Raw genomic sequence first — 25,260 nt, 5'->3', positions numbered from 1 at the left:
AATAAGTACTCGATCACGCTGAATCTACCGCAACATCCTCGCCGCTGAGGGTTATTGGTGGGCCTGCTCGGGCTGTACATGTCTCGGGAACTTTGGTCTTGAAGCTCTTGCGTCCCGCCTGGAACCGGCTGTTTGCGGTACTGCTGTGGTTCAAATAGCAGCATCCCCGAGTCCTGGGTGGTCAACTTGAATCCACATCTACCCTCTGCGCATCATGAACGCTCTGGCAGCCATTTCTCGCTCACCCTCCTCTGAAACGTCTTCTGACACCGAAACCACATTTTCTTCGAACTCGTATAAGGACAAAAGTCTTGACGACGCATCGTTACGCCCTCATTCTTCACCATCGGAAGCTACACTGCTTTCAACATCCACCTCTACCCCAATCACACCACCATCACCACCACAATCTCTTCCCTCGAACTCCCGTATCCCCTACCTCCGCCGACTGGCACTCTGGGCATGGCTTGTCCTGTCCAGCGCTGCACTGTTGGCTTCGATAATCGTCTTTTTCACCTTCAAATGTCCCAAAACCGGTGAAACGGAGAGTGCTAGCCACTCTACCATCGCGAAAGGCCATTGCGCACCAAACAAGTCCCTGTCGCAGGAGTCAATAATAGCGGGTTTAATTTTCCTGGGTTTATTCGTTGGGGCACCGATTCTCGTTATTAGTTTCATACTACCCTGCTTCCGAGCCGTCGTGTACATCTATAGGGCTTTTTGCGGGCCTGAGTCTGAGACTTCTCCATCTTGTCCACGCCCAACCCCTATTCTGCGTCGCTCAAAGCTCGGGATGGACGATGAGGAGTCACGTATTTCGGATGTCAAGATGTAATAACTATAGCATTCTCATGTACTCGTATAATACTTCTGGCCTGCATGGACACACGAGCAAGTTCGCTTCAATCGCTCAGCGGCTCCGAATCGCAATGAGCAACAATATCCGACTGGGCATATGCTTTTCGACCAATTTCCGACTGCTGAAGAGGGAAAGCTTCAAATGACAACTTGAAAGTAGAGATAATCTGCCGAGCATCATAGCTCCAGGAGTGCGTGCCAAACGCTACTGCACTGAACAGGTTGATAGCAATCAAAGAGCAGTCTTCATCATCCAGAGGATAACCTCGGCCTCCAAATGTTTGAGAGCAGTAAGGGATGAGATATGATATACAAGTGCGTAGGGATGTCAGAGCAAACGAGTACCGATTGAATAGATATATGCAAGTGCGGGTATATGCTACAGTTGATCGTGGAGGGAGAGATAGTGAATGGTTGAGTACGTGGTAACAGTCAAAAATAATAAAAGCACAGAATTTGAGAGAAAGGGGAAACAAGTCATAGTAACCCGAATGCAGGGGAAAAAGAGATCAATAGTAAGGTGCCCAGCCTATTGATCCGACGCATCCAATCATGGTCAGTCCGATATTTTTAGGACTATCCTAAGAAAAACGCACCGACGAACATGTTGGCCAGGTTTGAAGAATCTGTGGCCTCGGCGATCAGCTCATTGATCGTGTACTCCACACTGAGTGTCTTCTCCAGCTTCCGCGCTACACTCGTCAAGGCTCGGTCGGCTGCCTCGTCCACGGAACCGCTACTCATACTAATATTGATACCAAGTGGCCTAGGGTCGAAGGTTGACTGAGGTGCGCTCATGTTCTCAGCATGGTTGACGGTGTCGTTGCCTTGAATCTTCTTCATCTTTTGGTCGCTCATGGTCCATGAATGAAGAGGATCGTGCTTGAAAACTTCGAGTACCGTCAAGATGATGTCGGATCCCTCTCGGAGGACACGGAGAGTCTCTTCGGCACAGCGTTGAAATACGCCTTGCGTTCCTGCTGTTCCCATCCCATCAACCATGTCGGGCGTCATTCGGAATGGTACAAGTTCAGGATATCGAAGGAGCTTTCCCTACGTGAAGATAAGCAGACGTCGTGAGTATGTGTGTGCTCTGTCCGCCCAAAATATCTCTCATGAGTTTACCTGTTCGAAGGAGATCCCAAGATCAATGTGTACGGCTTCACCGGTTACGGTGTCCAGGAGAATATTCGAAGTGTGACGGTCGCCCAAACCCAAAACGTGCCCAACAATCGATGTCACGGCGACACTACGGGTGTAGTTGAGACGCATCGCAAACCATGACATCGGTAGCTTGTGTTTCTCCCTGAAGAAGTGCCGCATGACAGGTTTTATGCCTTCGCGCATCTTGAGGAACTCTGTGGTTATGGCCTCGGGCCCAAGACCGCGTGCGCGAAAATTTTTCATCATCTTGATGAGGTCGTTCTCGATAATGTTGTCAAATCGATATCTAGCGTTGGAAAGTTTGACCCTTTGCAATGGGATGGATGAATCATGGTAATCACGTACCTCGCGTGAGCATGATGGAGCCATTTTCTTAGAGGAGTAGTGTTGCCTACGAACTCGAGAACACCGGCTTGAGGGGCGAGAGGTATCACCTTGTAGTCTCGAATTCTGAGATTGCGTCTTCGGGTGTCACGATCTCGGCCAACAATTGTGTTTACGAGTTCGAAAACTTGCTCCATGACCGCATCCTGTCTCAAGTCATCTCCACCTTCTCCCTTGAACTAAGCGGATCAAGAATCAGAAAACATCAATAATTTCGAGCGAGACGCACTGCATACCAATTGCTTGTATTCCCGACCATCGCTCCCGTAGCAATCGTTGATCTTGGGTACGTTCATCCCGCCAGCTGTCGTGTAGTGTGCATCATACTTGGCAATGGAGATAATATTCTTGTACTGCGCCGTTATGTCTAGAGGCGTGTGGACAGTCACAACCGGTACTGGCACGTTTACCAACATCCTGAGAGCGCTGTTTCTCGGCAGTGTCATCTTCCCGCGCTTGTTTATGTCGGAAATATGCTTGATAGGATAATTTGCCCAAGACAAGTACGCATGACATACTTTTTCGATGTTTTTTACACGCTCTGCGAATAAATCATTGCCACGGAGACGGCTAAAAATGCTGGTAGCAGCTTCCCCGCGATCAACTTGAGAGAGCGTGTGAAGTGGTGCAAATTGGCCGGATAGCTGATCTTGAGTCACAGTCTCAGAAGGGAGCACGCAGAAGACTGGGTAGAGGGTATGGAAGGGGTGGTCTTTGCACATCCGCAATAACAGCGCCTGGAGAGTCTGTTGGTCGACCTGTTTGGCGACGCCAGAACGCTTGGATAGTCGTGCAACGAGCTGATGGCATAGAAAGACGAATTTTCTGGACGGGATACGTTGGGTCGAGGGACCTATCATGGCCGTAAGAGCCGGATCCTCGAAGTTGGCAAACCAGAGCGAAGTAAGCCGGATGTGGGCGTCGTCATCGAATTTGTCAGAGACTGTCAGGCATCGCGAATACATGGCGATGGCTTGTTGCAGGAAGTCACTGCGGGCCTTGGTGTGCTGATCGTATCTTTTTTTGTCTTCCTTGAGGACTTTCTCCGCCTTGGCTTTGTCGTGCTTCATTACGTCCTGGTCGTCTTTGGTCATACTCTTGAAACGGGCGTTAAGATCGTCGACCTCTTTCTTCTTGCGGTCGAAGTATACTTTCCATCGAATAGCCTCCGGGTTCTTGATGACGGCCTGATATTGCCTCTCTGCGAAAACGGCGCACTCGTGGTAAATCGCAGCGTGCTGGCGGACGTCGGCGTTCGACGCGTCAGAGAGCAGTTCATCAAATATAGTGGCGGCTGGATTGAAGTATTTTTTCCATATCTCCAAAGGACTTTCCAACCAAGCCTCGGCTGTCCAAGACCCCTATCAGAGCGATGAGCTTATGAAATGATGTGTCTGGACGAATGAACATACAAGACGAGCTAGTAGTAAAGCCTTCTGGACCCGACCGTCAACATCGGCAGCGTCCACGTTATTGAAGCTTTGGTTGTTGAGATCCTTCAGATACTGAACGGCGAGCTTATGTTCTCGTTGAAGCCAAAGGACGTTGGCGTATTCGAGTGAGACCTTCGTATCAGATTTTCGGTCTAATTGCTTCGCTCGAATGACTGAGTTCAGCGCGATTTGTAGATGCTGAGAACTGCGAGCGGCCTCGGAGATGCGGAGGAAGCATTCCTTCTCGGTATCGACCAACCGTGTCAGAAAAGGTGTTGTGATCTGACCAACCTGACGGCGTTGCTCTCTCTGACGCACTGCTCGTAAGAGCGAGATCCTTGTCGCCATGACGCCCTCCAATGATGGAAACCTTTGAGGTATCATCAGTCTGGAATATTCGATGCGTAAGAAAGACGGACTCACTCGAATTCACCGTCAATCTCGCTGAAACTGGTCCATTTGGCATCCAAGCGCTTCGCTTGGAGGCTGGCGTCGACTTCGTTGCTGACCCAGAATTTGACTTGGCTGAGACACGCCAGGTTTTGGGTGACCTCGCGGATGCCCACCAGGTCTTCGTCTCCAAGAGAACGCAGTCGGTCCATCTCGTGCAACAACGCCGTCCGGACGGTATTCTCGACTGCCTTTGGCTCACGTTCACGGTGAACAGCCCGCAACGCTTGGTAGAGGTTCGCTCCCGAGTTCTCCGCGGTACTCTGCTCCGGCAGATCCCATTTGTCCGTTCGCCACCCGAGCTGATAGCTCACACTGGAAGACGAGATCGTCCCTTCGCTCGCAATATCCTGCTGGACACCGAATGCGAGATGGTCGAATCCTAACGAATGGAGCGAATGAAGGACACCCTCTGCATCGGCCGCACCCCGCCCGCTGGCTTCCCAAGCAGCGCCATGGAAACGAAACGCTTTTTCCCATTGCTGTTCGTGGTGAAGTCGTTTCATCAAGAACTGTCCAAAGTCCTGAGCCTTGATGCCGTAGAAACTGTCCGGTTCTTCGATGTGACTATAAATATCGAATAAGATATTCTCTGAGCCGTCATCGTCGGATACTTTTCCCGGATCGTATTCTGCGGCCAGTTCGTGGAAAAGGAGAGCAGTGGTATAGGCACCACAGGCGATTGCACTTCGGCCGAGGAGAAGGTAGTCGATGCCGAGCCATTTGTCGTATCCCAAGGGATCGTGGCTACGGGGAGGCTTGAAATGACGGAGGTGAAGAACAGTGTTGACTACGGCACGAAGGCATTTGACATCTGAAGAAGGGCCACAGATAACAGAAGTAAAGTATTGCGAGATGACATCTCGTAGTGAAGGTGTATGCGTGCTCCGCGAGGCGAGCTCGTTCCGTAGTAGAGTGTGAACGAGAATCGGGAGGATGGTTTCCGCAAATGTGGCGTCTGATTGGAGGATGGGGGCTAGTTGTGCGTAGAAGGCATTGGTGACCGACAATGCGTCACTCAAGACAGCGGCCACAGAGGAGATCCATGTAGTGAAGTCTTTGGTCGCCGTTCTGTAATCCTCAGACCGCAAAAGAATGGCGACGTCGATGGCTGGCCTCGAGAGTGCAGGCCTCGGGCAGTCGCGGAAGTATTGCACCTCTGTGACATGCGCCGTTGACCATGACAATATCTTCGGCAACTCGGTGGAGGCGAGCGTTCGAAGAACCGAGTAAGCTACATGAATGCGTGAAGAGGAATCCGAGTCCAACGCCGTCAGGAGGTGTTCAAGGATCCAAAGCTCAGAGACCAAAGGCCCATCTTCAGCTGTTCCGTCTGGCGAGCCCTCTTGCGGAATAAGACGGGCGTCTTGTACTTGTGCGCTCAGGGGATTCGTGCCAAAACTGTGAATCTGACCCTTATGTTCGAGTAGCAGCGCTGTGAAAGCGTCCACGTCGACATCCTGGAGGTGATGTGATGGCGGTATACAGTCCTTTAAACGCCAAAAGTCCAAGTGTGAAAACTGAGGGCCTGTATAGCGACCAGCGCAGGATAGATCACGGAGTCTTCGCACGACCCGGAACTTGTTAGATGTGACATTGGTTCCTTGGAGGATCTCGGATAGGTCTTGTGCCGAAAGCTTCTGGTACAGAACGGACAGTTCGTCGCACGGTTCTTGTGGCCACGCTGGGAGAGCCTTTGCGACGAGAGGAAGGAGGTGTGGCACCCGCGCTAGTTTGACAACCTGGCCATCCAGCCAAGTGAGAAGCTGAGCACCTAGTGTCGCGACGGTTCCGTCGGCGTCCTTCGTGTAATTGTGAGCAGTGACGGATATGCGAATGAGAACGTCCGGAAGACGCAGGTCGGTCGCATCATCGTCCAATTTGGTGTACTGTTCGAACGCCCATTCAAGGATCGACTGGGCAGAATGTGCGAGATTGAATTGGGTCAAAAGCGAGGAAGCACCGTGGATGACGGTATGAAGTAGGACGGGCTCAAAGTGATGCTGCGTTTGATATGCAATCCAGATGCATAGACCAGTAAGCAGGCGCAATTGCTCGTGTACGAGAGGAGACTGCTGAACCGCGGCGAGCGTTTGGTGCAAAACGTGGTATGTCGTCGCAGGCTTAGCGGTCTCCGTGACGATGCTACCCAGCCACTTGAGACCGCGCAGAATTATACCAATCGGACTCTCTGGCTTATTAGGCTCGTGGGGAACTACAACGTCAAGAGCGCGATAGATAGTGAGCGCTATGAAATGCTTTCTGATCCGGCCATTGGAGAGCGATTGAGCGATTGAACCTTCCGGAGAGCAGTCTTGATCATTGAGATTCTTCAGAAGTGCGAAGACAACGCTGTCGATGTTGTCGCGAAGAAGAGTCTTGATGTCGCGGCCCGCGACCCATTTGTCTGTCAATGCCTGCAGTTCATCTGCGATGGCTGCCTTTTCTACGTCTCCGGTAACGTTTGGGCATTCCGCCACCGTCGCCAATAGCCACACAGCTACGACTTCCGGAAAACACTCCAAGAATCCCTGCTCGACGGATATGTCGATCGTCTTGCAGTGCCTCTTGAAGCTCTGTGCATCCCGAGTAAGGACCTCGGCGTTCTTGCCCACCATGCTAAGTCTGAAGACAGCAAAGGGCCTGAAAGATGCTCGGGCGTACTCCTTCATGTCACGACAGCCAAGGACGGAGGGCGGCAGCTTGTGGTAATCCAATTCGTTCTCATGGACGGTCTGGGCGATCGAGTACGCGTAGGTGTCGTAGAGTTCCCTCAGGTTTCGCATGCCCAGACGTTCGGCGACGGCCCGCAAGATGACCTCCACGTTCCGAGGATACCATTCGCTATGGCACAGTGTCTCGAGAAGATGCCAGTACGAACCCCGCCGGACGGCCGAGCACACGACCATGACGTTTCCCAGCGTGAGGAACCGAGTGAGCATCTCCTCGTATCTACATAAAGAAAGGAATGGGAATGATTAGACGTGCCATACAGAATATCGAGGGAGTATACGCACTTCTCCAATTCCGTGCCAAGTCGACTTTGAAGATCTATATAAATCTCCATGGCCGTCTTGTCCTTTCCCAACCTCGGAAGGCCAAACAATCGTGCGTTCGCACTTGCGACCCGGAAACGAACTCGAATATCCTCGTCGGTGCTCATGTCCGGTAGAAGCGCCGAAGGGGCAGTCGACACCTCTATCGTTCCATCCTCCTTCTCGTCCGGTGTGGTCCACACTCGCTCGAAAGGATCCAGCACGAGGTATTTCTCCATGAAGATAGCAAAGGCGTCTCGTATCTTCCAAGACGACATCTTTCCGGATTCATACATTCCCACAAGCCACTGACACAGCTCGCGTGTAGCACCGCCGACATCGGTATCGGCGATGGAGCCTTGTACCCAGAGAAAGCTGGTGGCCTGGAGGAATTGGACTACCAGAGCGTGTAACGCTTCGTTTCTGCTGTACATGAACTGTTGGAGAAGTGAACCGATTTTCACTAGGAAATTGTCCAGGACAGTGGCATTGATGTTCAGCGTCCTATGCTCGACATTACGGAAATAAGCGGGTGCTGCGAGGATGAAATCGTCTCCATCCGCGTTCAGGAGCATCTCCGTCAGCTCGCGGTCACGCGTGGGCTCCCCTGACGAGGATTGTAGGATAGGGCAAACCGCAAGGAAGGACGTGCAGACCGACATGATGCACCGTGAAAATGTCGTCCCGGGTCCGGTTGCCTGTCGTTGTTTGGACTGAGGGGGTGTATTGTCCGTTACGGTGCGAATAGCGCCGAACCCATCGTTGTCCTCATCCGTAACCATGTTGGTTGTTTGCGGACCGGCAACCATACTCTTCAAGATCGCACGCAAAACGTCCTTCATCGTGACCATGACTTTCGCGAAGTCGTCTTGAATCTGTTTTATGATAAGCTTCTATACAACTGTCGAGTGGGGACCGAAATAACGTACCTCTGCAGTCTGCCATATAATACGCTGCAATTCCCTCCGAGCAGCCACCGTCTGTGTCCTCTCCCGCCCCATACTCGATGTCATCCCCTTTAACACCTCCCTCCTAATCCCCGTCCCCTCATTCGGACTCAACATCCCCTCCCACGCCGGCTCCTCCTCCTCCTGCTCGCCCGCACTCACCAACGGTTCAAACCCCAACAACACCACCGCCTGTTCCTCAGCACTCCACTTCCTCGTCATCAACAGCGGCGTCACATGCGTGATAAGTTTGCACGCGTCCTGCAGGACCTTCCTGTCCGATCTGGTCCCGTTGTAGACGAGGAGAGATTGGAAGGTGAGGCAGGTGATGGCGACGTCGAGGAGTTGACGGGCTCGTTCGGCGGACATGTGGGCGGTGGTGGAGTCGTTGCGTTCCCAATCAGGGAGAAGAGATGAGAGGAATTTGTGCATCATGGAAGAGACCTTGCGTTCCCTCTGCCCTGGATTTGCGAGTTCCTGTGCTTCGATACTCTCGTATTGCGACCCTGAAGCTGTCGCAGTGGTCGAAGATGTCTGGGAGGACGTCGAAACTGTGGCGGCGTCGGTGGATTTTTGAAAAGGTGGTAATCGTGCATCGAGCAAAAACTCGCGAATAACGGTCGTCCTCCGCTCCTCGACCATCTGTTCCACAATCGCACAATCCGGCAAAATCGTCCTACACACGAGACTGCTCCTCCTCGACAATCCACAAATGTTCTCCAACAGCAGCATAAGATCTGCCACGACCGGATGTGGCACCTTCACCCTCGAACCGTCCAATGAATGTCCGCCCGTCGTCCTCGTCACGGCAAGCCTCCAGCTATCGGTGAGCCACGCGAGGGCCTTGTCCTCGATTTGCATCCTGTAGAGACGCATATCTTGACTCGCGACTTGTAGACAAAGCACGAGGAAACTGCAGACGGAGTCGTATGGGAAGGGAGGGCCTTGGACGTCTAAGTCCTTTGCGAAAGATTCGACCTCGATGAGGGCACGTTGGGTGGACAGAAGGGTTTTTGAGTGGAGAAGGAAGATGTGGGCTATGTGGCATGCTGATCTGCAGACAATGGGGACGGACGCCCGTCGCATCGCATGCGTCCATACTGGATCCCAGAAGTCCGATAGCCCTCCATCAGCTGCTGAACCGTGACTTGGCCGAGAAACTACCTGGTCTGCAATGGCACCTAGGCAGAGAAATGTCCAAGACTGTATGACGACATCGTCGTTTGTCAGGAGCTGGAGCAAGGCGGAAAGGATCTCTTTCTGCGGTTTGTCGTGCATGATGGTCCAGTGGCGGTCAACGCAGAAGAGGAGGATCTGGAGGTGATATGCGGCTGAAACTGTCGACGTCGACGATTGAATGGTGTCAAGGAGGGAGGCGATGGGATTATCTAGCCTGAGCTTCTTTCCTCGATGTGCGACCGGCGTGTAATTTCGAGGTGGAGAAAGCACGGACTCGGACTGGATGAAAAGCTGAAAGTGCGGTCAACTCATGCGTTTACTGAAGGATAATACAACTGAACCAACCTTTTGAGCGCAATCCGCTTGTAGTTCAAGGATAGACCAAGCAAGAGCCTGCGACGAATCAAACTGCCACCCGTACCGAAATGTCCGTGCGACGAAAGCAGATGAGCCTATTGCATCTGGGGAGGTAAGCTGCAACCGCAGGCAGTCCAACGAAAGTCCTTCGACTCCCCAACGACTATCTGCCTCTCTGTCCAATATCTGCCACAGTCGTGCCACACCGTCGAGGTAGCTGAAGTTCGGGGCCGAACTGTCGTAACGTGGGTCGCTAGCGGTGTAAAATGGGAAGAGGACTCTCAAGACGACAATGATGCCCTCTTTCATGCTCTTGTCCTTCATGCCCCACATGTCCAAAAGACCGTTCCAGGAGTTACGCGCAAAGTGGGTAACAGCATCGCGTCTATTGAGTGCGACGTGCGAAAGGGTAGCGGATAGGGCCACAAGATAACCCCTGTGAAGAGAAGTATCGAAGGGATAAAGTTTGATGAAGGAAAGCAGTCGGTTGAGGATGCCTTCAGCCAAACCTTCGTGCGTTGGATCCGAGGTTAAGAGGGGCGACGAAGGAGAGCGAAGTAAATCGGAGAGAAGACCGATATATTCGATTTGCTCGCGAGAGATGGAGGCATGCGACAGTTTGGATGTTACACGCGATGGACCTGGTGTGGCACTCAATTCTCGTCTGCCCCGCTTCCTCGTACCTTGTTCCTCTTCATAATCCTCCTCCTGCGCCTCATCAACAGCGATAGCTGCGTCATCCTCCGTATAATAGATCTCCTTGCGCAAGGGAAGGCCCAAAACGACGTTGAATCCTAGCTGCACGAGCTTGACCCACAAGTCGGAATCTAGGTGTTCCAAATGTGGCGTATAGTTGACTATTGCTCGAATAGCCTTGACATAGTCGACAGAGACCGGGGTGAAGAGCGTATTGTTGTTGATGGAGAGCCCTGCAAGATGAGAGATAAGTGACTTGGTCACTTTCCTGTTCAGATATGGTGAGCTCTTCTCCGTCAGCCATCGGACGGTGGCCGCCACCTCTCCAAGTCGTCGCTCCGCGGCAGCAGTGGAACCACCCTTCGTGGTTGTCTTCAAGAAGGTAGACTTCTCGGCCGCGATAGCCTCGAAGAGGGCCTGGAAGGTGATGAGCCATGCTTTGCCATCACCTTTGTCGTATTTCTCGACAGCGCGAGAGCGTTGGAAGATAGTCTTTAATGCTTGGAGGCCCTCCTGCCGTTCCTTGATCTTGTCGCCTTTGAGCTGGCTGAAGGCGCTGGTGAGATTTCTGTGGTCGGTTGTATTCATGAGATAGATGTGTCGGTCGTAGAGGTAAGAACAGGGGAATGCGCCCGCCCAGACGCGTTGGTCAAGGTCAAGTCGATATTTTGTTCGCGACGCGTTCTCGACGACGCCACATTTACTGTGGCGTCAATGCCGGCCGGGGCCGGGTAGATGGTTCAAAAACAAGCACGACAATTACAGCCATCTATGGCGAAATGGGCTAACAAAATAAAGATCCACCTCGGAAAGTACCTCTCCCTTCCTCGGAGCCCATTCTGGTGCATACGATTTGAAGTTACCATTTGATAGATTGACTCTGTATGGTTTTCTGAGCTATCGGGCATGGTGAGGTGCAGGAAATGCGAGATCAGCTGAGATTTCTGTTATCATCCGTTTTATGACGGTTTGGGCTGTGACGAAGTCACGTCGGTTATCAGCGGTCCGGTAAACCGACAGCGCGAAAGGCTCTCGGAGATCTCCTGGTGTGACGTGTGATTACCATATGTGGCCGCATTGAAAATCCTCGCAAATTGCTCCCTAACCCAGAAGTAGTGAGAACATACCACACAGGTCGAACTTGCACGAAGAAAAGACCCAGATCTCATTTTGTATGGATACATATCCCTCCAGATTAATTTCACGATTTATGAGAGAGTTTTGGCAATGTTAGCGAGACTGTAAGTTTTGACATTTACCAGTTGTCCTTGCAGATCCATGTCTTGTAGGAGCACTATGATGATGTAGAGATTGAAAATATTCTGAAGCATGAATGAGATGTACAGCTAAAAGTACCAAAAAACACCGAGAGGTTCCATGCGGGGAGTGAAGAGCTGTGGACGTTTAGCCCATTTCGGCATGCTAGCCCATTTCGCCATAGATGGCTGTATCCTCACAATATCTCTCGTCTTTCTTCCACGATGCGTATGCTAAGGTACACAATACTATGCTGGTCCAGGTGACGTATCTACAAGCTCGAAATTCGTTCTGTTCAACATCCTCAATGTTCACTCCAAGGCGTTTCCAAGTCTGTCGATATCACTACGCGTCTTCACTATTCCATAGGAACCTCCTGAGCGAAGTACTACGTATCTTGCTTTGAGCACGTACCGACAAGTTGCTTGGAAGATTTGTCGCCTCCTCGTATAAATAAACTCAGCTTTGCCCTGTCCCTTTCTCGGGAGCTGCGGGGTGGGATGCCCTGGGAACCGAGCGTGGCCATTCGTGAATGGAACCCCTTTTGATTCGAGATGACGCTGCGCATCGCTCTAACGCCTCCAAACACTCTTGTTTCTTCTGCTATTTGCACTTGGACTGTTCTCTGAAACAATCGGCCTCCCAATAAATACTGTGGTTTGGTCCTTGACACTCCCCGAACAAGCAGTGCTCGGAGGAGAATGCTATTTATAGGAATTCGCCTGGTCCTGTCGGCCAGGAACAGGGTGATCTCCACAGTTACTTTATGGGCCAAAATATGACGAATTGTGCGCCCTCGTTTACACGGAAGATCGAATTGACCACTGTCAGATCAGCGTGGGGGCCCGGGCCCGGTCACATATATCTCATTTTACGCAGCTGCAAGCGCTGCGTATAAATATCCGTACGCGCTCACGCCCTTCCAACTTTCCGCCCCTCTCTCCTCCAGAATCCCCCTCCCGTCCGCCAGCCCTTCCCAGTCACTCTTTCGAGCAAATCAGCTCTCCCAGACACTCATTACCACCGTCCCTCCGTATCATCCATCTCCAACCATGAAGGCCGTCATTTCCCTTACCCTGCTCGCCGCCGCCGCGTCGGTCTCCGCTTTCACAATTGAGTTCGTAAACAACTGTGATTACAGTAAGTTCTCGACTTTCTCAGTGTGAAATGGTTCTTGGTTCGACCTATGCTTGATAGCTGTGTGGCCCGCCGTCGGAAAGGCGCCAAACGGTGTTCCCGATACCTCGGTTGCTTACGGCGTCGAGCTCGAAGCCGGAGACTCCCAGAGCTTCAGCGTCGACGATACTGAGACCGTACGTGATATTCACTTCTATTCCTGAAGCTTCGGTTGACGCGTCTTTTCGCGTTCAAAGGGTATTCGCGCTTGGGGCCGTACCGGGTGCGATTCTAACGGTGATAACTGCCAAACCGGTGCTTGTGTCGGCGGTACGTACTACATCCCCGTCCTCCTCTCAAACACCACCACAATACCTCATCAACTCCACAAATATACCCATTCCCACCGATCACATCCCTCTTTGCCCGCATCACAACGACTGTCAAATCCTCGTTTCACCTCTCATCTCCTTGTGTTTATATTTGTTCAATCCAACAGGTCTCGTCTGCACCGACGCCGGAATCACCGCCGGCGTCATCCTCAGCGAATTCGGCTACGCCGACTTCGGCACCGAATGGGGCGGCGAACGCACCTCCTGGGATCTCTCCATGGTCGACTCTGACCTCAACATCGACACCTCGCTCACCGTGTCGGACGGTCAATCCGTCAGCTGCACCAGCTGCGACTGTTCGTCCGATGATGCGTACACGAGTTCCACGGATTATTCGGCGGATCGGAATTCGGATTTGGGATTGACGTACACGCATACGTTCTGTGCTTAGATTTCGCCCTCCCCTCCCCTCCCCTCCCCCCCCCCTCCTCCTCCTCATCATCATCATCAACTCGAACTCGCCCCTCCATCTGTAGAATATCTTCATACCGCATCGAGATTGGACATTCTACAGAGAACGGTATGATACCTCATAATCGGACACTCCTTACTTTAGATGGGATGAGGTGATATAAGGTCTCCCAACCTTTTCAAAGGACGTCGAAGTGAATTCCGTGCACGACACGCCGTGCGCTACTCTCTTTTTTTTCCTTTGTTCTCTGGCCGTGTTTTTACTTTTACTCCTGCTTTCCAATACCCTCCCTGTTCTGAGTAGTACTTGTAGGTAGTACTTCTGCGTTCGTAGAGGCCTAGCTGCCTCGACCATTGCGAGTCGATGGTGCATTTTGAATCCAATTGTGTTTGCTCGCTTTCGTTCTTGTCTTGATTGGTTGAGAAGTTCTACGATCGTGCCACTAGCAGGGTAGCGTAAATTGAGAAGGAAAGCAGGAAGAAGGTATGAGGCGGGACTCGGGTTATCTCCCTTGGTACTGGCAGAGACTTCAGTTCAATCCACTCCCGCTGATTGCTTGTTAGCGTGTTCAAGGAGGCGAGTGGCCAGCGTTCAAACGGCGGCGAAGTGAGAAGCAGCAACATCTCCTCGGCGGAAGTTCATGGACAAATACAGCAAACACGATCGAAGGAGAACAGAGACAATAAATACGGTGCATGACTGGGTACCTCATGAGTACTGGATACCTACAGAAAGTCACAGACAGAGAAAGTGACAGATGCAGCACAAATGGAGAGCTACCGACAAGAAGACAATAACAAGGATATCACAGTGAAGCTAAAGCGTAGACAGCAGAACGGTATCAAGGGAACACCGAGACATAGCAGCAAGAAAGTCCGGTCCAAGAGATCTCGAAAGTCACGATTCACAGCATCCGAGCCAAGAACCAGTTATCGCACTCCTCTTGTTCCTCCTACAAAGGGAACGACTAATTAGCATCCGAACTCCCTCAAACCACCAAAAAAAATCGACAAGAAAGGAAAGGATCAGAGAAACAACTCACCGCCCCAATCCCCATCAAATCCCTCACATCCTCCAAGACCTCATCAGCCTCCTCATACGCATCTATCCTCAAATCCTCAGACCACCCAGACTCCTTCCACGACTCCGACTCCAGCACATCGCCACCCTGACACTCCGGGCAGAATATCTTACAGTGGCAGTTCATGGGATCTGGCTCGGTCCAGGTGTCGCCGGAGTGGAGCTTGTAGGAGACGGTGCGGATGATGCCTTCTTGGAGGGCGGTTACTGTGAGGAGTGAGAATCGGAATCTGTGGACTTCGGGATCTGCGAGGGTGGAGGTCGCACATGGAATAATCGAGTGAGAGTCAGAGACGGATATAATGGACAGAGGAGGGGAGTTCGATTGAATACTGTACTTACCGCAGATTGCAGCGTTGAGAAGTCTCCATGTTTCATTCAAAACGAGTCTCCAGAGACTATTGCAGTTGAGCAGAATACGTAAGGTGGGAAGAGCGATGTAGAGTTCGTCCAAGTATTGCTGAGGTGTTGGGAAACCGATGTTGTAGGAAAATGCGTCGAGAAGGTCTCGTTGGGACGCCTATATCCATGATCCAGCATAAGTTTCAAGTGGATGGAACGAAGGTTTCGAGCATACCTCAAGATCATCGTCACACATCTCATGAGGCGCCATCACCAGGAAATCGCGAGCATATATCGGCTTCAACGGTGGCAAGACGTCTCTAAGCATCTATGATAAGAACCAACGACGTCAACATCGGCAACCATGAGAAAATGAACGAAAAAAACACCGAATCAACTAACCTTGACGCTCAAGGCCACCGCTGCCACCGCAAAATCCCAAACGATCCTTCGTCTTCCCTCTTCTAAATCTGCCCTCTTCAGCGCCTGGGCCCTTTTCAATTTCTCGTCCCCGCCCTGCTCGTACCCGTCTGATTCCTGAGATGAAGTGGAAAGCGCCTTGTTTGCCGCACAGACTTCAGAAGCGTCGAGGATGAAGAAATATTTCCCGAAGAGATAGGCAGCTAAGAATCGAGTGCTCGAGTCGTTGGTGAGTTGGTCGTAGAGGTCACGAGAATACAGATCAGGTTTTCGAACGTGTGGCGGGTGGGTATCGTGGGGAGGAATGACCTGTTCACAAACGACAGAACGTCAGGTATAGAGCAAGGGCAGCAGAGACACGGCTGAGAATAGGACTGACCGTCATAATCCACTCCAAAGCAGCCGCTCTCAGATTCTCACCTGGACTGAAGTCAAGACTCGTACCCTGGGATCCTGTCTCGCTTCTGGTCATTGTCTTGAACGGCTCGATATGCCATGGCGCCGGTGTCAACACGACAAGATCACGAGTGGGTGACATCGCAGTAGAAGCCTCAGATTGCGTCTCTGAAGCCAAAGTCTCCGAGCCCGATTCCGATGTGACGTCGTAAGTCAAAGTATCGTCTCCATCTACCGCGGAGGGGGAACGCGGAAAGACAGCCGGAACAAAGTTGGTATGCTGTTTGGGTGGCCCGAAAGTGCCGTGCATGCGTTTTTCTCGGGATAGAAGTGCTTGTATGCGCCTATCCGCGGCGTCTTCAATGCAGAGAGGGAATTCGGGTATGAGTTCAGGTGGAGGGACGGGTATTATGACCGGAAGGTAAACTAAAACATTACACGAGAGGTCAATATATGCCATCGGCGTAACAGCGAAGAAATGCGTACTAGGCGAGGAGATTCCCTGGATGTATGCGCACAAATGTCAACAATAGGAATAAGTATTCGAGAAACGGACAAAACTACCGTGTGACTGTTCCTATTCTCATGAGATTTTCGATTCTCGCCCATACTGAAAGACTCGTCAGATCGAAGTGACTTTGCTTTTCGCAGAGCCGCGGGTTCCTGAGCATAGTGGAGTCTATGTCGAGATGTGTTACTGCCGCGACACAGCCTGGGTTTCTTCAAGACAGGGGAGCATATAATCGGGGTACCGCAAGAAGAATCGTCGTCGGCATCGTAACCTGTTCGCGTCGGAGAAGAAAACGAGTCGTCCGTACGCTGAGAGAGCTGCAGAGTGTGGTCTCGAGACAGTCTAGCCGGAGTCGCAGGGATTGTCCTTTCTCCCGACTCGAGTATAGTTTCCATGGTAGAACGTTTCCGTTTGAGGGCAGAGATGGAGCCGTTGAGGCGAGAAGAGGCCGAGGTGCGATTATCAAGAGCGCCGGCGAGGGTGCTGTAGCTTGAGATTCTAGCGACAGGACGAGGAAGAGAATGTTCGGCTTGAGTAGATCCGGCATCATCGATGAAAGTCGATATATGCGCATCCAAAGACGAAGATGTAGACGAAGATTCGGAAGAAGCACTCTGTGAGCTAAGGGATCTCTGCTCTTCTTCAACGACCTGCAAGAGGAACTCCAGTTTACTATAATGGGATGGAACTGTTTCGCTAGCGGCGATGGGGTGTCCATAGGGAGCAGCGTTGTGAGGAGAGTGGTCTTGTATGGGACTGCTCGAAGAACCATGTGAGAGATCGGGTGTGCTTGTGTCGGCGGCAAATGCAGGAGAACTAGAAGCAGGAACAAGAGGGGGAGAGCTAGATGCGAAGCCGATTATGGGAGAGCTCGAGACGTCGTCCTCGCCGAAATGATCTGAGCCGGCATTCGAGCCCGAAGGGGAGTCTCTGACGGAAGATACATAGAACATCTCATCACTGACCCCGGCACAGAGATGAGGTGTGTTGTTAGAAGATCTGTAGTCATCGGGAGAGCTGTCCTGGCCACTGTAAGGGTGCATATATGCGCTTTAATTCGAAGCAAATGGAGTAAAGGTTGGAGAGAATCGACGCTGGAGGGAGGTCGGACGCAGTTATTGAGCTAAACATTCGGAGGAAATATTGACTCTTGAAGCTCACTCGTCGTATAGAAGTATTCGACAGAATATTGCAGTGTGGCGTCCTAGTACTCTGGGAGCGTGCGAACAGATAGGTCTCGAGTAATCAGGACCAGAAAGAAAGCAAAGAGCACTTGTGTCTGTCGATTTCTTGAGCAAAGGACCTGGCACAAAGAGGGAAAACGGAGAGGATGATGGCGGACAGTAAAAGAGGAAACGAGACGATGTCCCGGTTTGATGACATGTGCGGAGTTTGAAAACCTTAATCGTGTCTACTCATCGGCAACTGCCGGTGCGCAAGTTGACGTATCGCCACAGCTGAAGTGTTCAAGTTTGTGGCCCACATAAGCTGCCTCTACTTGTGAGACCTCCGCATGTTATCCTTGGCTTATCCGCTCTCCAACCGTCTCATATTACGCCTACAGTCACCTCTCAGACGCACTACCACCTTACTTCACCCACCCCCCTGGACACTGGCATTCTCCATCTTACACTCCTCTCATGTCTATCTTCACCACTTCTCGCCTGGACGGCTCTCTCTCAGGCTGGAGAACGAAACCTATGCCCCGCCGAACTGCCCATCTGTCAGAGCTCGCCGACGTCCCCTTCAACCTGTCTAGTCTCTCGTCCAGCACGACTATATCTATCGACACCTCTGCTACTATTGCACCGCGCCAACCTACAAGCACTGCTACCGCTCGTTCGAATCGTGGCTCTCTGGTCTTCGCTTCTCTGAGGTCTACGGCATCCCACGCTCTCAGAACTGGAGCCTCTGTCAGATTCCCTGATTTACTAAAGAGGAAAGCGAAGGTATGCCCAGTATTATCCGCCCACTTCTCCACCTCTCCATTCATAAGACTCATACTCATCCTCGATCGCGCACGCACAGATCGCTCCCCCACTCACCTCCCTCGCCGCCTCAGGCCTCTTCTTCGCCGACATAAACGTGACCGCTCCCCTCCTCATGCTCGCCGACATGTCCACCGTGACCACGGACGATTCGCATCCTGTCGATGTATGACGTCGATGCCCGGCTGCGTGATCAGCAAGCTACTCTACGCTCGTCGTTCGGCGCACCAGTGCCCAGGATGCTCGGCGGCCGACTTGTGTTACGTGTATTCGAGCGCACCCCCCACACATGGCACGACCCCCACCACCCGCACTGCAAAGCAAACTCAGAACTCGAAGGATGTACTCTGTGCTCAGCCTGCCACTCAGTCTCGTACAGCTGAGGATAGAAGAGAAACGTAGACGAAGACGAGACGAGCGACCGAACTTTGTGGTGGATAGACCGGACGCCCGAATTACTCCCAAGGTCCGATTGATAAGTTACCGTACATGAACGGGCTTCAACGATACATACATACACTGGGCTGGCCTGATTACCAGCATAACATCACATCTGTAAACCTACCTACCTACCTGCGATCACTCATGTATCTATACATTGACATTCATGCAACGAAATATGCGAAGAGGGACCCGAACCCACTACCTGCATCACATCGTACGAAACGTTCGCCTTCTCATAGGTTCTCATCGGGACTGCAACTGAGACTGAGTACTGAGTACTGGCTTGCAGAATTGCAGAAGTTGCGGATTGGTATTGCAGAATCAATTCACTGTCAGAGTAACCGATGTATAGATAACGAAAGAAAGAACCTGACTCAAATACTCAAAAACACTCAGAAAAACACTCAAAAAACACTCAAAAACAAAAGCTCGGACAAACAGGCGAACAGGCGAAGAAGGTAAGAAGGAAAGCAGTTTGGATTAGAGGAGCCAAGTAGCTGCGTAGGTCGGAGAATCAAAGAATCAACGGTGGTTGGGTCGGCGGGTTTGGATCCAACGTTCGAATTCCTCTCGAGCTGAAATGTTCATGTACATGTTCGCTCAATCGATCGCATCGCGGCAACGGCACAGAAAGAAAGGAAAGAAAAGAAAAACAGGCAAAAAAGGGAAAAGAAGAAAAAAGGCAGGAGATATCATAAAAGTGGGGGTAACAGCCTAACAGCCTAACAGGGTAAACAAGTTGAACGTCTGAACACTTGAACAGCCAAGAGATTTTCGTGACACGGTAAGGAAAGCAGAATGGATGGGATGACGAGTTTAATAATGCACAGATTGTACGATTCACGAATGGAATGGGGAGGGAACATGAACATGAACATGGCCAGGCACTGGAGAGTTGAACGCGAACTGGGTGGCTAGGTACGTAGGTAGGTAGGAAGGGTAAAATGTCCGACAGAACAGAGTTTTGCTTTCTCTTTCTCTTTCTCTCCTCTTTCTCTCCGACTCCGACTGCCTCTGACTCTATATGGTAGCTAGATTACAATTTCCGACCTCGACCTCGACCTCGACCGAAGACGCGGACGAGGACGCGGACGCGGACACGGACGAGGAAGAGAAAGAGGACGCGGACGCGGACGAGGTCGAGGGATGGGGACGAGGAAGAAGAAGAGGTTGGGGACTGAGGATACTGGTTTTACTTCGACTTTGCGATATCGCGCGCCGCCTTGATGAGTGGCGCCAGCGTCCTCAATGGCTCCGCCCCAGCGAAAAACGGATGCTACACAAACACAGCCGTCAGTTCATACTCTTCGCTCGCACAACACTCCGCTTAGGGTGGAGAACACTCCGCTCGGGGGTGCAAAGAGAAATAGAGGAACGGACGGGGAAGGGGGACATAGAAAGAGTGCAGAGAAACAAACACGCACCATCAAAAGCGTCGCCGCATCCGGCCTCTTCTCCGCATCCACCTCCAACGTCTTAGCCAAATAATCCCTAAAGATCCCGCTCAACGCCTCCGGGTTCGCGATCGTCGGCGTCCCGTTCGTCGCGATCAAATACAACGCCTTGAGTGGGTTCTGGTTCAGGTAGGGCGGCTCGCCTTCGATCATTTCTGTTTTGTTGGGGGGAGGGTGGTCAGTCGCTTATACGCGGATAGAGGTGGAGTGGAGGGGGAAGGATAGAGGGAGGGAGGGAGAGAGGGAGAGAGGGAAGGAGGGGAAGGGAGAAAGAAAAAACGAACCGATAGCCATAATCCCCAACGACCATATATCCACTTTCGGACCGTACTCCTTCCTCGTCACCACCTCCGGTGCCATCCAATACGGCGTGCCCACCATCGTCGTCCGCTTCGCATGCGCCGGATCCGAGATCTGCGCACAGAACCCAAAGTCGGCTGCACAAAAATAGTACACTCACAATATCAGCACGAAAGCAGACGACGAGTTGTCCAGCGGAGAAAAGGAGGAAGAGGGAAGAGGAAGAGGAAAAGGAAGAAAGAACGCACTAAGTTTAATATCCCCATTCATACTCAACAACACATTATCGCTCTTAATATCCCTATGAATAACCCCATGCTTATGCAAATGCTGCAACCCCTGACACGTCTCCCTACTCACGGCCGCAATCTGACCCTCCGTCATCAAATTGGCTGTGACGACGTCCGTCAGCGAGCCGCCCTCCATGTACTCCATGACGACCCAGAGCTCGTTCCGGTGCAGGAAGGAGTCGATGTAGTTCACTATGTTGGGGTGGCGAGAGGCACGCATGACGAGGATCTCGTTTATGATGAGGTCTTTTTTGGGTTGTTTGTCTAGGTCCATTTGTTTGATTGCGACGGAGAGGTTTGTGCCGACTTGGTACGCCGTGAACACGCCTCCGGAGGCACTGTACCACATCCACCACACACACCACGCACACATCCCCACACAACATCAGCAAAGCACCCACAAGAACTGAACACGGAAGGAAGAGAGAGAGAAGAAAACTCACCCCTGCCCAATCTTCACCAAATTCCTATACAACCTCGTCGGATCCGCATCCGTACATATCTGTTGCAACCGCTTAACAATATCCGCCTCATTCGCCTTATCCTTCTCCTTCTTCTCCCTCCTCCTCGGCGTCGCCACCCCTTGCCCTGCAGCCTTCGCAAGACTAGCAGCCGCAGCGCTCGGCTGGCCCTGGCTCCTCTCGCCCTTCTCCCTTTCCACCCTTTCTCCCTTTTCTAATCTCTCGCGCTCGCGTTCTCGCCGCTCTCTTTCGCGTTCGCGTTGATCGCGCGCTTCGCGCTCAGAGGGCGTGGGCGGTAATTGACCCTTCAATGGTAAATCGCTCGAACTACTCCCCGGACTCGATTTCGTCGGCGCAGAAATCTTCGGCGCGGACGGGTATCCTAACTGCCCGTGCGCCTGTCCCTGTCCCTGTGCGTGTCCTTGTCCCGGTGCTGAAGGATGTCCTGGTCCAGCTGAAGGATGTCCTGGTCCAGCTGAAGGGTGCGCATAAGGTCCCTGTTGTTGAGCAGGCGACCGTCTATCCTTCGTCGTATTCGCCCTCGACAAGTTCTCGTTCCTAGGCACCTTCGGCGCCGCTCTCTGACTTGCCGATCTATCCAAATTCGAGCCATACCCTCCTTGCGCACCTAGTCCAGTGTTCGCGGCGGCTGCGGAGGGGAATTGTTGAGAGTGAGAGCCGGTGGGGAACTGTTGAGAGGATTGTTGTTGGGATGCGTGAGGCGAGTGGTGTGGCGAGGTGCGGTACGCTGTTGGAGGGGACGCGGGTTGGATTGAGGGAAGACCTGGGGGGAGTTGTTGTGAAGACTGTGGGCTGGGATAGGCGGATGATTTTTTAGGGGGTGGTGGCGCCGGGCGCTTTATGTCCCCATTCATGTTAGTTAAAGTAAAGTAAAATGAAACGAAGAGGCAGAGAGTAGCTCACAGGACTCGAAAGCGCATCGTCGATCCTACTCCCGCCCGTATAAGACGGACCCGGCGCAGGCGCATGTCCCATCTTATCCCACACATCCCCTCCCCCCTCCTGATAAAACTTAACGATCTCCATAACCGCCAGCGGATTCTTCTCCTGCTCCACACGAGAAATACCCGAATCGGACAACAACTGCTGCCATTCCTTCGGCAGGCCGGTGAACTCGCCAGTGCTGGAGTTGAAGCCGACGTGGGTGAGATGGACCGGGTCGTATGGCGTCGAGATCTCTGGTCTCTTGTTCGAGTTGAGGAAATCGGACATGAAGCCGAGCATCCCTTTCTTGCCCTTTGTCGTCCCGCTCCGAGAGCGAAGGCCGGCCCCAGGCCGATGGGGGTCGATGCCTGAGTTGTTGTTGTTGTTGTTGTAGGCATTGGGGCTATTGATCGTCGACGACGACTGCTGTTGTTGTACGCTCGGTGCATAGGCCGTAGTAGACGCGGTAGGCGACAACGCCAACGAATCCGTCGGATCCGAGAAGAGAGGGGTATCGGACGACAAGAGGGCATTGCCGGTCGAGAGACGACGTGCGGGGATCTGGGACGGGTCGACGTAGAGGTCGTTCAGGGTGGCCGTATTGGCGCGGGAGGGCCTGGGCGGTGGGACTGTGCCTGCCATGGAGGAGAAAGGGTCGGAAGGAGAGGGCTGCTCGTACGGGTTGTGTTGTTGGTGGTCGTGCGCAGCCGGCGTCGGGGGGAGGCTGGAGCTGTCCGGGATGGTGCCGAGGGGGGCGGCGGCACTGACGGCACTGATGGCGGGCGGGAGTGAGTGTTTGCGGAGTCTGGAGGGCGGCGGCTTGGTCAATGAGGCACGGGGCTTGTGTGCGGAGGCTGAGGACTTGATGGTTGAGGAGGAGGACGGGGAGGAGAGCGGGGGCGGGGTGGGCGGGTGGCGGGAGGGCGTGAAGTGGGAGGAGTATTGCTGGGCCTGTTGGGCGTGGAGGTGGGAGTTTGCGAGGAGGTCGTGGTACTCCTGGATCGACTGCCGGCTGGGCTTGTGGTACTCGACCGTGATCCTGCTTTGTCGTCGTCCGCCCTGTTCGTTTGCGACCGTCGATGTCGGTCGTCCGTTCGAGCTCATATCTTATGTTGCTCCGGACGGCACAATGCGAGAACGGTTACTAGGCCGCGACTCTGGCAACCGGTTCCTATACCCGTTTCAGCTGGGCAGAGGAGGGTGAATGGCAGCTCGTCGTCGTCGACGTTCGTGGCAAGAAGATAGGATGGCAGCCGTGTACTAGCCCTGCCTGCTTCCCTACGCCCTCCCGTTTCGGTCACAAGCAGTCACAGCTCCCGCAGCTCTTCCGCCCCTCGCACACGCCTTTTCTCCCTTTCCTCCCATCGTCGTCGCTCGTGATGGCCCCAGCCTCTCATCCTCCCATCGTAAGTACATCCCCCTCCCACGCCTCACATGCCGTAACATCGATCAAAACAAGCCTTCCCCAAATCCCTTCTCCTGCAACACCTCGCGCTTTCCCCGGCATCTTGGCCCCGACATTCCCATTCAGGCCCATCTTTGTTCGTTGCCCCCCCTGGACCTTGTTCGATCCTTTCCATCGCCAAGAACTCACCTCCGTTGCGAACTCTCCGAATCTTCAGGCCCCTCGATTTATTTTTTTTCGCTCCCTGATGATCGCACTGGCCAGGCCTCGACGTTAACCTCCATCCGAGCCGAACGTCCGAGCAGTGTGCCCGATTGGGCTGGCGTTTTGACCTGGAGATTGCCGAGGCTGCTTAGTCACCGATTTCCGAGTATAGACCATTGCTCCTTGTTTCGTCTTCGAGCCGTCAGACCGACCTTTAGCTCTCAGTGACCTCGTTGCAATTGCTGGCCTTTTGAAAGTCTGATCATGATCATGACCATGACCATGACCATGACCATGTGCGTTAGTAGAGTACATGTCCATCATGGTCAGACACAACACCCATGTACATAGACTAATATGTAGCACCTCAATTTAAAAGTTTCCGTGCGCCTCTTCAAACGCATGGCAATCCTCTTGCCTTGCCTTTGATTTCATACCCCAATGTATGTGTATACTGTAACTCCATATTATATACCCCAGGCTCTGAGAAATATCCGTACTACTTGACCGATACATCCTACCCATTCAACTTTGAACCCGAGAAATATTATTGATAGCGTGTCTACAAATGCAAGCTCAAGCTCAAATCCGACCAACGAATCGGAACGAACCTTCCTTCCTTCCTTCCTTCCGGTTGACATCGTGTCAGCGGATTCCTGCCAGTGCTTGATTTTTGTATGAATATCATGCCAGTGGTCCGAATCATCGACCCGGATTCAGAAAGGTTCGCTTCGATTCAATGCGGATAACTTGAAGAACGTAAGTTACTTGTTACTTTTAAATTGTAAACGGTAGGTAGGTAGGTAGGTAGGTAGGTAAGGAAGGTTTATACCGAACGAACGAACAAAACAGAAACAGAAACAGAAACGGAACATTGAAACAATGGCAATATGGCTATACTATTACTAAGTAAGCGAACTTCTGAATCCTGTCTCTCTCTTCTCTTCTCCCTCTCCCTCTCCCGCTTCCTCTTCTTTTGCCTCCGCCTTTGCCTTTGCTGCCAGTGTTCTCTCTCTCTCTCTCTCTTGTTCCATTTCCATTTCTGAATCCCTACCCTTACGCTTACGCCTTCACCCCCCTCACTACCACCGTCACCGTCAACACTCCAATGATCCATAATCCATGTCCGCCACGAAGGTCGTTTCCAATCCGATCACTATCCAGAACTGACACGCACGCACGCACACCACTCGTCATGAATGTCATGCAGGGGGACAGCGGAGGAAAGGCGGAAGGACGGAGGACGGAAGCGGATGATAGGGGGGGGGGGGGGGGGAAGGGATGCGAGGAGGAGGAGGGGTGGGGTGGGGCGCAGACGAACATGTAAAGAGGGAATGCAG

The 25,260-nt window shown here is 52.5% G+C and overlaps 5 protein-coding genes across 5 annotated transcripts; 2 read left to right on the top strand and 3 right to left on the bottom strand.

Moving 5' to 3' along the window:
* Nucleotides 1–1,195: 1,195 nt before the first annotated feature.
* On the bottom strand, nt 1,196–11,091 carry STEHIDRAFT_172675 (uncharacterized protein; the record flags this gene model as incomplete). The annotated part of the gene is made up of 10 exons (XM_007310483.1): nt 1,196–1,387; nt 1,455–1,911; nt 1,984–2,308; nt 2,368–2,585; nt 2,643–3,767; nt 3,819–4,209; nt 4,263–7,241; nt 7,307–8,199; nt 8,254–9,741; nt 9,796–11,091. 10 exons carry the CDS (start codon nt 11,089–11,091, stop codon nt 1,368–1,370), a joined length of 9,192 nt encoding a protein of 3,063 aa, XP_007310545.1. The 3' UTR covers nt 1,196–1,367.
* Nucleotides 11,092–12,812: 1,721 nt separating this feature from the next.
* STEHIDRAFT_68271 (Osmotin thaumatin-like protein) lies at nt 12,813–13,659 on the top strand (the record flags this gene model as incomplete). Its single annotated transcript, XM_007310336.1, has 4 exons — nt 12,813–12,900; nt 12,958–13,073; nt 13,134–13,206; nt 13,376–13,659. The coding sequence occupies 4 exons, from the start codon at nt 12,813–12,815 to the stop codon at nt 13,657–13,659; spliced, it is 561 nt and encodes a 186-aa protein (XP_007310398.1).
* Nucleotides 13,660–14,405: 746 nt separating this feature from the next.
* Nucleotides 14,406–17,472, bottom strand: STEHIDRAFT_172674 (uncharacterized protein; the record flags this gene model as incomplete). The annotated part of the gene is made up of 8 exons (XM_007310482.1): nt 14,406–14,456; nt 14,723–15,006; nt 15,103–15,280; nt 15,338–15,430; nt 15,505–15,831; nt 15,902–16,344; nt 16,405–16,420; nt 16,483–17,472. The coding sequence occupies 8 exons, from the start codon at nt 17,470–17,472 to the stop codon at nt 14,406–14,408; spliced, it is 2,382 nt and encodes a 793-aa protein (XP_007310544.1).
* A 597-nt stretch (nt 17,473–18,069) lies between these two features.
* On the top strand, nt 18,070–18,589 carry STEHIDRAFT_162830 (uncharacterized protein; the record flags this gene model as incomplete). The annotated part of the gene is made up of 2 exons (XM_007310481.1): nt 18,070–18,378; nt 18,458–18,589. 2 exons carry the CDS (start codon nt 18,070–18,072, stop codon nt 18,587–18,589), a joined length of 441 nt encoding a protein of 146 aa, XP_007310543.1.
* Nucleotides 18,590–19,548: 959 nt separating this feature from the next.
* STEHIDRAFT_172673 (Pkinase-domain-containing protein) lies at nt 19,549–23,660 on the bottom strand. The gene is made up of 6 exons (XM_007310480.1): nt 22,291–23,660; nt 21,349–22,223; nt 20,864–21,243; nt 20,600–20,752; nt 20,286–20,470; nt 19,549–20,137 (listed from the first exon to the last, which is right to left on the bottom strand). Exons 1-6 carry the CDS (start codon nt 23,413–23,415, stop codon nt 20,054–20,056), a joined length of 2,802 nt encoding a protein of 933 aa, XP_007310542.1. The 5' UTR covers nt 23,416–23,660; the 3' UTR covers nt 19,549–20,053.
* Between the last annotated feature and the right edge of the window lie 1,600 nt (nt 23,661–25,260).

Source organism: Stereum hirsutum (assembly GCF_000264905.1).
Source record: "Stereum hirsutum FP-91666 SS1 unplaced genomic scaffold STEHIscaffold_20, whole genome shotgun sequence".
In the NCBI taxonomy this organism is placed as follows: Eukaryota; Fungi; Basidiomycota; class Agaricomycetes; order Russulales; family Stereaceae; genus Stereum; species Stereum hirsutum.
This window is presented reverse-complemented; position numbering and strand designations above follow the sequence as displayed.

Coding starts and splice junctions, on each gene's coding strand:
- STEHIDRAFT_172673 (XM_007310480.1), bottom strand. CDS start 23,415: ATGAGCTCGAACGGACGACCGACATCGACGGTCGCAAACGAACAGGGC. Junction 22,224..22,290: donor ACGATGCGCTTTCGAGTCCT/GTGAGCTACTCT, acceptor GGGGACATAAAG/CGCCCGGCGCCACCACCCCC. Junction 20,471..20,599: donor GTTGGGGATTATGGCTATCG/GTTCGTTTTTTC, acceptor CCAACAAAACAG/AAATGATCGAAGGCGAGCCG.